Source organism: Ruditapes philippinarum, unplaced genomic scaffold (genome assembly GCF_026571515.1).
Source record: "Ruditapes philippinarum isolate M1 unplaced genomic scaffold, ASM2657151v2 ctg4438_1_1_1_1, whole genome shotgun sequence".
Classification (NCBI taxonomy): domain Eukaryota; kingdom Metazoa; phylum Mollusca; class Bivalvia; order Venerida; family Veneridae; genus Ruditapes; species Ruditapes philippinarum.
The window spans coordinates 38,087-53,263 of NW_026852997.1; the positions used below are offsets into that span (position 1 = coordinate 38,087).

Here is a 15,177-nt window from a genome sequence, read left to right on the forward strand (position 1 = left end):
GAACATTATTATTAAATATCCATGGTAACATTAAAATAAGATTCATATGTTTCTTTGAACATTATGTCATCGTTTCTTTACCAATCAGTTCTTAAAATTGAGCCTGTATCAACGCTAACAGAACTCTCAAAAATGGTCAAAATAATGTCAATTTTTTAGTGAGTTGATTGTTTTGGAATTTTGCAACCGTTTTTAGTCTATATATGGTACGTGAACAAGTAACTTAAAAGATACTTGTAATACCTTATTTTAATTTGATGTTCTTTTAAGTGCGGGCCCCCTTTTTTCTCAAATGACCCCCTTTTGAAAAGTTTATGGGCCCGAAGGACCCCCTGGGAATTTGTTCTAGATTGAACACTGCACCTACCTGGAGGTGTACTGGTAAGAAATTCAGGTAATCCTTGCATGTATCAGTGCTGTGCGCTGGCCATGTAAAAGAACCAAGGGGTAAATTCAGTAAAAGCTAGGGACTGTTTCTACATCCCCGCAAGTTGTTTGACATTAATGAAAATTAGGTAGGTAGGTTGGGTAGGAAGTCGTTCCATATTACATCAGTAAATTTGACAGGTTCTGTTAATTGACCCTTTCATTCTGATAAGAAAATATAAAATATATAATTTAGGAACAATCAAATGTGAAAAGTTCTAATCATACGGGAGTCACGTACATGGCGTTAGGTCATTTGTTTATTAGTTAATTATTGTTGATTAAAATATTCATTTGATGATTTGCACAGCAAGCATTGAAAGCACTATTGAAAAAATAAATGTTTGTCCAACACAATATTCCTCTGTCAGTTATAATGCATGCTGCACAGTAAATGGGCCAAATGTGTAATCAGTTCTACATCAATAAATAAAATTAAACATACAAGGTGATATTTGCTTTTTTAAAGTACCTTAGGGTGTCTGTAACAATATTTCTGGAAAGAAAGGATAACTTTTTTCAAAATATTATATATTTTATGGACTATAATGTGGGTATTGGGCATTGAATATTGAAAATATGGAGTTTGTTATTTCATAAATATTATTTTATTTAATAATCTTTATATATATTAAGACAAATTATCAGTCACCTGTAATGACTAATGTTGTCTTGCCTTCTGTGGTGACAAAGTCCTGCTGTGCTTGTTTTTCTAGTCGGTAGAGCAAAAAGTAGCAGCTATTGAGGTGTCCTAGCAGTGTTAAACCATTTGTAGTAAAATGGCGCTTATCACAGGGATGGGCAGACTTTGGAAAAAAAGTTGAAGCTGTGCTGTATACTTTGCCTTGTATTTAACTTGCCAATTTGATTACTTACATGTACAATCTATTTTAATACAAATATTAATTATATTTGGAAAAAAACAAACTTACAAGGGCTTTGGCTCACCACTAGGGATTATTGGCAAATTATTTGCTTTGTCAGAAAGGACAATGAAATGTTAACTTCACCAAAATATATTAGGTCCTCAGCAATCATCATACACTGTGGTGTTTGTGGTGTTTTAAGTGGAAAGTTGTATCAGCCAATATGCCTGACTGCTGGCTATCATAACCCAATCACAGTGTTCTCCATTGCTCCGAGAGTAACAATACACTGCACTATTGGTGTAAAGACTGAGAGCTACTGAAATCAAAAGTGATCAACATTTACTATTAGTATAAGAGTCAGGCCAGCCTGACCAGGCTCAGTCAAATAATTTACAACCAGAAAATGACCAAACACTGGGGATTATTGTTGACAAATATATACTAGCCCAGTTATGGTTTTACAAGGTCAAATTAAAGTTATATATAGTTTCTTTGTTGTTGACTTCCTTGAATTCAGGATAACTTCAACGGATAACAGTATTTTTATATATTTCTTCTAATGCCTATGTAAAAATTGATTTGATTGCATGGCTAAAATTAGCTGTCTCGGGAAATCTGAATTATACAGAAGGCAAAACATAAATGGTGGTCATCAGATCTACATAAAAGAAATAAGTAGATGTTGACTTATGATACTCAGATTGGATAAATTAGTTGTTCCACCTATATTTCACAGGCCAGTCGTGCTACTAGTTGAAAATTTCACAGTGCTCAGCTAGTTGAAAATTTCACAGGCCTGACACAAATTCTACTAGCCATGGGCTAGTCATGAATAAGCAGACTGCAGGCTCTACACTGTTGGTTGACTTATTTTCATCTTGATTTATTTTCATCTTGATATTCCCAAAATTGATAATGAACAGTTTTTAAAGTGGAAACTGGACAAAGAGCTTTTTTAAAACATGTAGTTTAGGGGAAGTGTCCTTCCCTTAAATAAGTAAAATTTTTAGGAAAATAACAAGTGTTTTTACAAAAGCATGAAAGGGGAAGAAAAAAACTCCACATTAATTGAATTATATTCAGGAAACTGCTGCATTGTATGATTTTATAGAATTGTCGGGGGGGGGGGGGGGGGGGTAGATGGAATCGGCACATAACACATAAATGGCCCAGTGCTTTAGAAGGTGAAATGCCCTGTGACAAGTTAAGAAACTTAGCAGGTTAGGCGTCATAAATATACTATGCCATTTGGCCCGGCTGTATCATGTAACAGTGACACCTAACAATGTACATGTACTAGTAGAAAGGTAACTTTTTTTACCACTTAAAATAAGTTAGTTTTCAAGGTGTCTATAAATGTATTGACTTGCTTACAAAATACTATTTCACTATAACTATATACTTATGTGCAGGAAAAAATAATCTGCATCAGCATGCCTCATAAAAATCATCTTTGAGAAAAAAGATTTTAAGATATTTTAAAATGTTCACAATTCAAGAAATAATTTACATGTGATATGCAATTAATGACTGATTTTGCTGTATTTATCACCATATTTCTACTTTAACTGTGTGACTTTAACTATTTTTGCATTTCTGATCTATATTTGGTTATTTTCGTAGACTTTAATTGCTGAATGCAATGTGCAGATTACATGTACTATTGTCTAAATTCTTTGTTCACTTGACAATGTTTTATCTTCAAATTCATTTTTAAATTTTTTCATTGAAAATAAGCATGAATCTAATGGCATGCTACTTAAAGTTTGGTAGCCCAAAAAGATAAGAAAGAAGCAATATCGTCTTACGGAATAACTTCATTTTCTAGCCTTAAAGACCAGGGTGTTTTCCAGATAGCATAAGGCCTTAGGCGTGATTTTGACAAAATTATTATGTATTTTTGGAGAAAAAAAACAAAACGTTAACGTCATTTTCTGTTTAGCGTATAGTTAAACGGACGTTGCATCATTTGTTATTTTATAAACGTCAATTTTTCTGAAGAAGACTAAACGTCGAAAGCTTAAGAAAAGCGTTTGTTTTTATTGAACTGATTATATGTATCTTTGGGAAATTCTAGAAATTTTAAAAGTTGAAAACAACCTGTATATGACTGTTATAGTTTTTGATATGTGTTAATGATCATAGGACCTGTCACCTTCTTATAAGGCATGTGTCAAAACAAATTAGGAAAAAGAAATGTCACAAAGTGATATGGTTTAATGCTTTATTTATTTTTAAAATGATTTTCCATTTTCACAATATGCTACAGCTTAACAGATGGCATTTAATTAATCTAAGTCGCACGTACATGTATTTGCTTGGTTTCCAATTAAAGCTGCATGCCTCCAGGTAAGCCAAAATATTTTAAGAAAAATCAAACTTGAAAATGGTACTAAGATTTTGAGAAAAGTAAAAAGATTCAAGATTCAAGCAATAATTTACATGTTTATATAATTTCAATGACTGATTTTAAAGTATATATTAATATGTCAGCTATTTTCGCATATTTTTGGTAATTATACATGTACATGTACATAGATTGCAAGCGCCATTTGCATTATGTGCAAATTAAATTAATTAGTCTGTGCACTTAACAATATTTTACTTTTTATTATTAAATACATTTTTAGACTTTTCATGAAAATCATTATGAATCTGGAGGCATGCTGCTTTAAAGTTATAATTTGTTGGTTTGGCGAGTGGAAATTATTTATGTCAATCTTCATCAGCTTAATAGACCAGTTCTAAGAAAGATTTCCTCACAGCTGTTGTTATATTGTCAATAATCTGTGCAGTGTACTGAGTGAATGATGTACATGTTTAATCTAAAATCTTACAACTATTTTTAATGATATACTGGCTTTTCTACGATACATATATGTATTAAAGAATATCTGAAAGACATAAGTATACCAATGTACATCGAAAACATAGATTTTTATCAATGTACATTATATACATGTAAAATGTTAAACCAATTTTTTTTGAAGAAATTTCAGAATTTTGAATAAGGAAATTCTAGGCAGTTTTTGCTGCACATACATACCCGACATATTGTTTCCGTTTAACACCCCCTCTCTAATTTTTGAGAGGAAGTATGTTTTGTAAACATTTTTGAGTGGGGACTCACTGTTACCAAATTTTGGCAATTGAGAGGTCTGCAGTGTGGAGGTATGCTGTGGCAAGTGTTAGAATCTGAGTCAAATATGTATTTACTATTAATTTTGTATAATACAAAATGTACCACTGTATTTTGATTCATAGTTCACTGTCCCATGCCCAATCTGAATATAATTTTCTTCAGATCATTAGATTGTTTAAAACGTACATGAGTAAGTCATTCATAGCTACTACATTTTATTTGTGGACTAGATTTGATTCATATATATAAGATGAATTTTACAAATTTGACACTATTAGTTTAATGTACAGTACATATTAGTCGGTTTTACTACATGACCTATAATGTGGTAAATGGTTCACATAATACTTAATACGTTTTACCTGTTAAACTATAATTACAGTGAACTTCAGTGTTTAATGTAGGGTTTAACTTTAGTTGAAAACATTTTTGAATGAAACATAATTATAAGAAAAAGGTAAATGGAATAAAAACATTGGAAGATATTTACCCCAATCATAATGATGATACTTAATGCATTTCAGAATAATTTTCTATATTTGCGAATGTGTAGAATTAAGAAAATTATTTTCCCTCCATGTGACATTAATAATATCTGTCAAATGTTGCGCTTCAGATTGGATATTAAATTTCGACCCAAACCGCAAACATGACAGACTTTTTTTCTCGCATATTCTACCATATTCCATTATATTTTATACTTTCCCTTAATGAAACAATTTTCCATGGAAATTTATGTCATTACACCCTTAACTATTTTCTTACAACAATATATGAAATTACAACTTCATTCATAATGGTAAAGTAACATCATCCTAAGCATGCCATTGTGAAGCAGGCGACTCCTCTGGCACCCCTCCATGCCAGATGAAATATCTGTCAATCTACTCATGATTCATTAGTAAATAATATTTACTAATTTATTAGTCATTAATTCATTTATTATTATTCAGTCTAGTAAATCAACTGTTTGTAAAAAAGTAATTTCAAACACTAAATTGGTTCATTCTTTGCCTTTTAGAGCATATACAGCTTCTGTACCATACTGCAGATACCTTTAATTTAAATATCATACAGTTGGCATATTATATGTACAACTTTTCACTTTGATAATGCTGTAGGAGCCGGTGGTCAGACCGTCATACCATTCTTCTCTGGCGCCTGTTTGTGCCTGAAATATTATGCACAGATTTGTTCGGCATCTGAGGTCGTCCTCCACCATTAAAGCTAGAAAATTGCCATATGAGCTCTATTATATTGGTGAGAAAGTGAGAAGTGAGAAAACCCAACAAAATAAAAAAAAACAAACAAATGCTGTTAGATTTAGTTGCGTTTGGACTAAAAATTGTTTCAATTTTTAAGTTTCTGATAGAAACTCTTCAATAGAAATAGGTAGAAATAATCATAGGTAAAAAATATAATATTATGTACAATGTATCATTTTTATTTTGCAGGTTGAAAGTGATAGAGATGTTCAAACATGCATATGGTGCTTACATGGTCAGTATCAAGTTTATCTTACCTGTTATAATGCTGCTTGTTTGTAACGTTGATTTTCAATGGATAATGGTGATGTTTATATTATTAGTTATAATATAAAGATTGTTGACAGGTTATATGGCCCTATATAAACTGTTATATTGCCAACAACTGTTTATATAAGGCCATATAATCTGTCAGAAATATATATGACGAATTTATAATACAGCAAGCATCATTTTTAATGGATTAAAGCGTGATTTCTTCATGAATCGACAGCAACCGTGTATATAAAACTATATAAACGTCATGATTATCCAATGAAGAGTGACGTTACAAACATGCAGTATTATAAATAAAGGAATAAATGTAATGTGATAGGACAAATTAGGATAATGGCTATACAAAAATCATTAATAAATGTGGCCATATATTTTTAGCTCGACTATTCGATAAGAATAAGTAGAGCTATTGTAGTCACCCGAGCGTCGGTGTCGGCGTCAGTGTCGGCGTTGGCGTCTGCGTCGGCGTAACCACTTATGTTAAAGTTTTTGTAATAGTTCAAATATTTTCAAAGTCCATTGACATATGGCTTTGAAACTTTGCACACTTGTTCACCATCATGACCCCAACCTGTAGACAGGAGGAGGTAACTCTATCAAGCATTTTGACAGAATTATGCCCCTTTTTCGACTTAGAATTTACGTTAAAGTTTATGTAATAGTTCAAATATTTTCAAAGTCCATTGACATATGGCTTTGAAACTTTGCACACTTGTTCACCATCATGACCCCAACCTGTAGACAGGAGGAGGTAACTCTATCAAGCATTTTGACAGAATTATGCCCCTTTTTCGACTTAGAATTTACGTTAAAGTTTATGTAATAGTTCAAATATTTTCAAAGTCCATTGACATATGGCTTTGAAACTTTGCACACTTGTTCACCATCATGACCCCAACCTGTAGACAGGAGGAGGTAACTCTATCAAGCATTTTGACAGAATTATGCCCCTTTTTCGACTTAGAATTTACGTTAAAGTTTTTGTAATAGTTCAAATATTTTCAAAGTCCATTGACATATGGCTTTGAAATTTTGCACACTTGTTCACCATCATGACCCCAACCTGTAGACAGGAGGAGGTAACTCTATCAAGCATTTTGACAAAATTATGACCCTTTTTGACTTAGAATTTACGTTAAAGTTTTTGTAATAGTTCAAATATTTTCAAAGTCCATTGACTTATGGCTTTGAAACTTTGCACACTTGTTCACCATCATGACCCCAACCTGTAGACAGGAGGAGGTAACTGTATCAAGCATTTTTTTTACTATCAAGCACTAAGAATAGTCGAGCTTTGCTGTCCTACTGACAGCTCTTGTTTCTTCTTTTTTTTCAGATTCAAGTCTGTAGCTTAAATTATCATGTGACTTAGATTTCTTTTACTACTGTACATCATAATTGCATTTATTTTATGATCTTTTCAATTTGTAACCTGACCTGGAAAGTGATGAAATATTTTCATTTGCGTAAAATAGGCTTGGATCTACATGTATCTCACAACAGATAAAATATCGTTTTTCGTACTTTATGAATTTTAGATGAGTTGTTAAACCAATTAATGTTTGTCAGGTTTGAATAATTTAATAAAATTTATACTGTCACAATAGCTGTAATCATTACTTCATTGATTTTAGTATTTGTATAATACTTGTATGTTTATAATGCTTACCCCACTAAAATATCCTAAATGGACTTGTCCATCTTTTAATCTGGACTAAACCATTCATCATTTTTAGGGAAATTTTCAAACAGAATGTCCTGAATTAAAAGAAAAATGCAGACCATGGTCATTTCACATGGATGTGGCCAGCTGATCTTGGTCTGCATTGTTTACAAAGGTTTCAAGTTTGAAAATTTCAAGAAATTAATGTTGTAAAACATGCTTTTTGTATGGTAAAGATATCAGTAAAAAAATTCTGAAGTCTTGCTGTACATAACTACAGTGTGTGTTATCACTTTTTTTGCAGATCATTTGTGCCTTGCTTGTAATAGTTAATAAAAGTTCTAAACTTACTGAGAATACATATAAACATCTTTCCAGAGCTGCAATTGAGAAAAAGAGTTTAAAAAAAAAAAAAGAATTTGTTGTACATGTTGAATATGGCAACGTGTGTAATTTCTTTTTACATAATAAGGAGTTATTGCCCGTGAGATGTTGAAAAATGTCTGTACAGAGCTTCAACTTGTAATTGTTTTGATTTTTTTAAGAAGAACTTTTGAACATTTCCGAGCATCCAAAAGTATGACTTTATAATTTGCTTTATAAGAACATCGGATATACATGTATTTCAGGAGTTATTGCCCCTGAACTGATAGGATATAGCTTATTTGGCATGGGATATTAACTCTTCTGTATTTTATATATAATAAAGAAATAAAATGAAAATTCAGCCTCAGTTTGAGAACTGGAAATGACATAATGTTTTAAGGTTAAAGCAGAAACCAGGTTACAATTATTGTATAATACATTTTGATGTGCTACTTTAAAGAAAACCTTGTCTGCATATTTTTATGGGCTGGTGGTCAGGTGGGTTAAAGAGAAGTTTCTTATCTCAATTACATAGATATTGCCGAGGGAAGGTGTGTTATATTTTTTTTTCTTAATAAGGAGTTATTGACCCTGAACTGGTGAAAAATAACCGCTTTTAACATGGTTATTATATTTCAGAAACATGCATTTCCTGCGGACGAGTTAATGCCATTAAGTTGTAAAGGTCGGTACCGAGGTTCGGAGCCGAGCAGAGGCGATGTTGATGACAGCTTAGGAAAGTAAGTTACATCGTGGCCAGCTTATATTATAATACGGTAGCGTACAAACATGAAAATCTCTCTGACTATATAATAAGACAGTGACATTGTTAGTTAACAGACAGATATAAATTAAAAGCCTTGACATGTGTTTAATCGTAGAAGATTTTCTATTTATGTTTTATCAATATTGATTTCTTTGTTTTCAGTTTCACACTCTCCTTGATTGACAGTTTAGATACACTTGCAGTAAGTAAAAACTTTTCTATATTATTATTACATAATGTGCAAATTTACTCATAAGACCTGTCAATGACATGAAACAAAGGGAATGAGTTTTTTACTCCTAATTAATCATTTAAAATCTGAATTAATCATTTAAAATCTGAATTAATCATTGAAAATCTGAATTAATCATTAAAATCTGAATTTATCATTAAATATCTGAATTAATCATTAAAAAATCTGAATTTGAATAAATCATTAAAAAATCTGAATTTGAATACTTAATAGTCTGAATTTATCTTTAACAATTTGTGAGAATATGGTTATAAAGCATTGCAAAATTACTTGATAATTACAGACTTGATTTAATCGAGTCTGTTAAAGAGAGATAGTGAAAAAGTGCAAAATTTCTCCCGCCCTTGAGCACAAATTTGCAGTGAATGAAAAACAATTATTTTTACTGATTGTAGGTTCTTGGAGATATACCGGAGTTTGAGAGGGCCGTGTCTCTAGTCATCAATACAACAAAGTTTGATACTGATGTAATAGTGTCAGTGTTTGAGACCAACATTAGAGTTCTAGGGTGAGTCATTGTTTTTTTCTGTATTTTTGAAATTTGCCCAAAGTTTATAATACATGTAGTCTTGAATAATTTTGTGCATTATGTACATGTATAGAGCTGTCATCGATAGAGACGATACTGATAATTGATACACATTGGAAAAATCAATATTTTGATAAATTATTTTAATGTCTATAAATTATGAAAATTCACCCCAAACATATACAAAAGCAGGTGGGCATGTCTAACACTATGCTATTGTTACAAAATAGACACATTTCATAGCAGCGATGACAAAAAATGATTACGAAAAAAATCATGCAATTAGATTTGTTATAGGCACAATATATTTGTATGAACAGAACAAATAATTTACTAAAGTCATTTTAACAGGTATGAAAGTGTAATATGTTCAAGAAATTAGGAACTATACACCGATGGCTATACACGATATATATCGGTGTTTCACTGATATTTTTCACCCAATATTGATGTACATGTATCATCAATATGCTTTGCTATTAATCAATGACAGCTCTAATTATGTTTGAAAATGGACTGTTTACCCTGGCTCCTGTTTTTTCTCCCTGAGTATGTGTAATAGTCAGGGACTGCATTAGGGCAAAGATCTTTGACTGTGTTTGTTACAGTTTATCAGTGATGCTAATTTTTTTTTTTTTTTTTTTTTTTTTTTTAAGATTATTTTTGTGATCATGGTACCAAGTGTACTGTTAAACATTATGCAGTTTCTTTATCCTGTTATACAAAAAAACATAAATTTACATCAATACATGTACCGGGCCGCCAAAATCTGATTTTTACTTATTTGTCCGTTTTAATCTAATGTATTTTTGTAACTTGTCCATGTGACATTTATATAGTAAATTCTTTAAATTTTTTACTTGTCCGGAATGGCTGGGGGACAATCTTAGATAATACTGACAATTAATTTTGTCACCCCTGCATGTATATAATTTGTCTATGTCACATTTCAGTGGATTGCTAGGAGGTCACGTACTTGCGTCATATTTCAAGAAGAGGAAATTATCAATGGACTGGTATAAAGACGAGTTGTTAGTGATGGCGAAAGACATTGGTACCCGGCTATTACCTGCCTTTAATACCACCACAGGGATACCATACCCTAGAGTATATATCGCCCTTTTTTATGGCCATTTATGATTAAAATTTCCTAAGTTTAGTTTATACAGAATTGTTTTAGTTCAATTGTGTTGGAAGATGGAAGCTTATTGAAACAATCTCATATGACTTTGTTCATGAAACAAGCCAGTACTAAGCAATGATTGTAAATTTTCTTGCTAACTGATACAACAGCTTACCCCCTGACGGGTTTGAACCCACATGCTCTGGCAATCCTTAGATAAATAATCTTGTGCGTTTCTCACTAGGCCATGCTGCCATTTTAAAATTTCCTTGCCAAAGAATCTTTTCAAAAATATCCCCATTAATCATCACTTGTTATGAAGGTGCTTGCATATAGCTGATGTAAACTTATAGAAACTACAAGGCTTCCTCTGCCTGTATATCTGAAACTTTGGCTTAATTAATTTTTAGCCAACTGTATTTGTGTAAAGAAATTTGCTCTACTTTTAATTGGCATGGAACTAGTTGTTCATGCATCTGCCGCTAAACCTGGGGATTGTAGGTTTGAGCTTTATTGTGTTCAAAATTATGTTTCCTTAACTGACATGGTCCCAATCAGACCTATTAAGTTCACTTGAAATTGGTTTTCAAAAGTTACTAAATTCCTTTACAGTTGATCTATATATAAATAATTAATCTGCCCACAGTGAGATAAAATGAACCTGGCTGTAGTCTGCACACTCCTGGCATAGTTATGTCATTTATTGCACTAACGTTTTATATGTTCATATATTAACAGATCAATTTGAAGCATGGTATTAGTAGAGATGTGAGTGCCAACTATCGTGACACCTGTACAGCGTGTGCAGGAACGATGATTCTAGAATTTGCTGCTCTCAGTCGTCTAACAGGAGATCCTGTATATGAGGTCAGTAACCTGTTTGATAATATAAATCTTATCGGGTGGCATGGTTGTGCAGGGTGTTGTTAGTCTGCTCTGGTTGCATGGCCACCAGCAGGTGTTATATTAAAAGTGCCTCATAAAGAAATTCTGAGATGACATAGTTGTTTTTCTTTAATTATGTATAGATTTATGAAATATAGAAAAAAGATCCGGATGATTAGCTTGTACTACAGTTAAAGCTGCCGCCTTTAGATGTGCCAAAATATTTCAAGAAAATCAATATTGAGAAAAATGTACTAAAATTTTAAGAAAGGTAAAACATTTAAAATCCATGTGATATTTTACATGTTATATGAGGTTTAAGACTGCTATTGCAGTATTTTATCACCATATTGCTACTGCATTAGTGTTACTACCGCATTAAGGGCTTTTTTTTTTTTTGCATATGTTGACCACTTTTTGTTGATTTTCTTGGAATGTAAGTGCCAATTGCAATATGTAATTTGCGTTATTTGTTCACCTCACAATAGGTTACTTTTAAATACATTTCCAAAATTTTAATGAAAATTAAAATGAATCAGGAGGCAGAGAAATGAATTATTATTGAGGTTTTTTTATAAACAAAATAACAAAAACACACGGGTATATTATTATATTATAAGTTTTAAAGGTAAGGTTTTGGCAGGTTATATGCCTCTCTATAAACAGTAATAAGTCCCCTACCGGTTTACCGGAGGGGACTTTAGGTTTACCCTCCGTCCGTCTGTCCGTCCGTCCGCACTCACAGGAGAGTAATTATGTGGCTAGAGGGACAATAGGTTCTCTTTGATGTCATTCATTCCGTAATGCTTTTATGTGGCTATTTTTCTTTTGCGTGGCTAAAAGAACAATAGAGAGAACAATAGAGTAGCCACATAATTACTGTCCTGTGAGAAAGTCCGTCTGTCCGTCCGTCAGTCCGTCCGTCCACAAAACTGGATCCCGCGATAACGCAAAAAGTACTGAAAATATTTTGATGAAACTTGATATATGGATAGATGGCAGTATGGAGATTATGCACGTCTTTTTCTTTTCTTCCTATGTTGAAAATTCTGGTTGCTATGGCAACAAATAGACTAAATATATGGCAAATTTTACACATAACCTGGATCCCGCGATACCACAAAAAGTACTGAAAATATTTTTATGAAACTTGATACATGGATAGATGGTAGTATGGAGAGTATGCACATCTTTTTCTTTTTTTTCCTATGCTGAAAATTCTGGTTGCTATGGCAACAAATAGACTGAAAATATGGCAAATTTTACACATAACCTGGATCCAGCGATAACGCAAAAAGTACTGAAAATATTTTTATAAAATTGACATATGGGTAGATGGCAGTATGGAAATTATGCACATTCTTTTCTTATCTTCCTGTATTGAAAATTCTGGTTGCTATGGCAACAAATAGACTGAATATCAAGATTTCTGATTCTAGTTTTTAAGTTTTTTCACTATAAGTTCTTTATTTCTTAAGGTATTTTCTTCAAACTTTAAATATAAGTTGCTAGTCATCAACCACATCATATGTGACAAAGTTTACAACTCTAGCACAAAATTTATCAGAATTACCTCCCTTGAACTTAAAATTTTCATGAAAAAAACATTGTTTTTTTTTAATAACTTCTTTTTTTCTGAACGTATCTACTTCATATAAATGTTTCTTATTATCACTCAACATTTGTGAGTGTTCAATACTCTAGCAAGACTATTTCCAGAATTATGCCCCTTTTGAACTTTTTTTTGAGAAATTGGTAATTTTTACTCCAACTTCTACAATCATGATAGGATTTTCTTCAAACTCCCACATCATAATAATATGACAAGGTTTATAAATCTAGCATCCATATTTCTAGAATTATCTCCTCCTTAAACTTTTAATTTTTCCTATTCGTTCTTTTAACCTTCATTTACTTCAAATTCAAAATAAACATTCAATATTCATACCTTCATTACTAATTGTTCTTTGTTACACTCACATCATGTATGACATCGTTATCTCCTCTTTTTTTTAAATTTTTGTTTTTAAAAATGTTATATTTTGATAACAGGGATGTTTAAAAAATAACTTTAGAGTGTCCTTCAGTCCGTCTGTCTGTCTGTACATAAAAACTGTTCACTGTGATCACTTTTAAAGAACTTTTTCAACAAAATAACAACTTAAAATAGAAACATAGGTGAATGGCCCTTCAGAATATTGCTTTGGCTCTTACCGGTAGGGGACTTATGGATTGCTTGCAATACTATGATAATTGCTTGTTTGTATATGTAACCTGAGCCATCAACTGTTTATATGCAGCCATATATACAGTCAATGAACAGCAAAACTGAAAAAAAAATGAAGAAATATCTTCGTAACTTGAAAGCGACTGTGTATAAAAATTAAATAAACATCACGATTAACCAGTGAAAAAGGACGTTACAAATGTGCAGTATTGTGTACTTACAGGAGAAAGCACATAAGGCGATGGATTATTTATGGAACCAGAGACATCGCAGCAGTGACCTAGTTGGGACAGTCATCAATATACATAATGGTGACTGGATAAGACGAGGTTTGTTCCAATTTTCTGATCTTTTAGCGCTCTTGATGCCAGTACCAAGTGGTTAAGTTCATTGACTTCAAAACTACTTTCCCCTTTCTCCGCTGTTGGTTTGAATACCACCAGGGGATTAAAATTCTGTCACGTTACGAAGCTATCCATCTATGTTATGGAATGTCTATAGATTAATTCAGATTCCTGCTTGTAATGATATAATTTATAGAGATTTAATTCTTATGTTAAGCATGAAATATATGTGTGAATTACCACCAAAATGGTGACCAAGGGAGCTAATAACTGCTATGTGAAAAACATCCATGGTCTCAGTGTAGCATATAAACCAACTGAAAAAGAAAGAAGATAATATAACAACAACAAAAATAAAATAGGAATAATGTACTGCAAAATCATTTTTTTTCGTGGGGAACTAATATTTGTGGTTTTCGTGGATAGGTCAAACCCACGAACATAAGATCAAACAAAATGTCATTTCATCTGCTGTTAAATTATTTTGCATCTCATTATTTACATTTAACCTTTTGGGGAAAAAACAATCCTTAAATTTAAAAACCCAGGAAAATCTTCTTTGTGACAAAACCTTGAAATTTCATACCCACGAAATTAAGTGAATTCACAGTAAAGTATTATATGATATATTTCAGAGAGTGGTGTCGGGGCTGGAATAGATTCATACTATGAGTATGTTTTAAAGGCTTATATTCTGTTAGGAGACGATACCTACCTCACTAGATTTAATAAGGTCAGTATATATATTGATGGTTTTATCACTAGATGCTTTGCTATTTAAAATATAAACATTTTCTCTTCTATAGCTAGTTGTATACAATAAAACAGTTGCAAACTTATGTATAAGTCAATATATTGTTGCTCTGGGACTATTGTTCACGGTCAACATAACTTTTCTTGGCTCTGAAAAGCTATATTTATATCAAAACTTATGTATATAATTGTATAATATAACATCTCACTAATAAATTCCTTTCTTTCTTTAGAGAAAAAGAGAACCTTATAAAAATATAATAGCAACAATGATAAGGATTTAATTTTTT

The 15,177-nt window shown here is 32.0% G+C and overlaps 1 protein-coding gene across 1 annotated transcript in view; it reads left to right on the forward strand.

Moving 5' to 3' along the window:
• The window catches only part of LOC132730616 (ER degradation-enhancing alpha-mannosidase-like protein 3), a 29,456-nt gene that overhangs the window by 1,710 nt on the left and 12,569 nt on the right, over positions 1 to 15,177 (forward strand). Inside the window, exons 2-9 of the mRNA XM_060716587.1 lie at positions 5,892 to 5,937; positions 8,647 to 8,747; positions 8,936 to 8,975; positions 9,422 to 9,534; positions 10,509 to 10,662; positions 11,417 to 11,545; positions 14,014 to 14,119; positions 14,770 to 14,867. Coding sequence (XP_060572570.1) covers positions 5,892 to 5,937; positions 8,647 to 8,747; positions 8,936 to 8,975; positions 9,422 to 9,534; positions 10,509 to 10,662; positions 11,417 to 11,545; positions 14,014 to 14,119; positions 14,770 to 14,867 — 787 coding nt within the window. The remainder of the gene's footprint in view (positions 1 to 5,891; positions 5,938 to 8,646; positions 8,748 to 8,935; positions 8,976 to 9,421; positions 9,535 to 10,508; positions 10,663 to 11,416; positions 11,546 to 14,013; positions 14,120 to 14,769; positions 14,868 to 15,177) is intronic.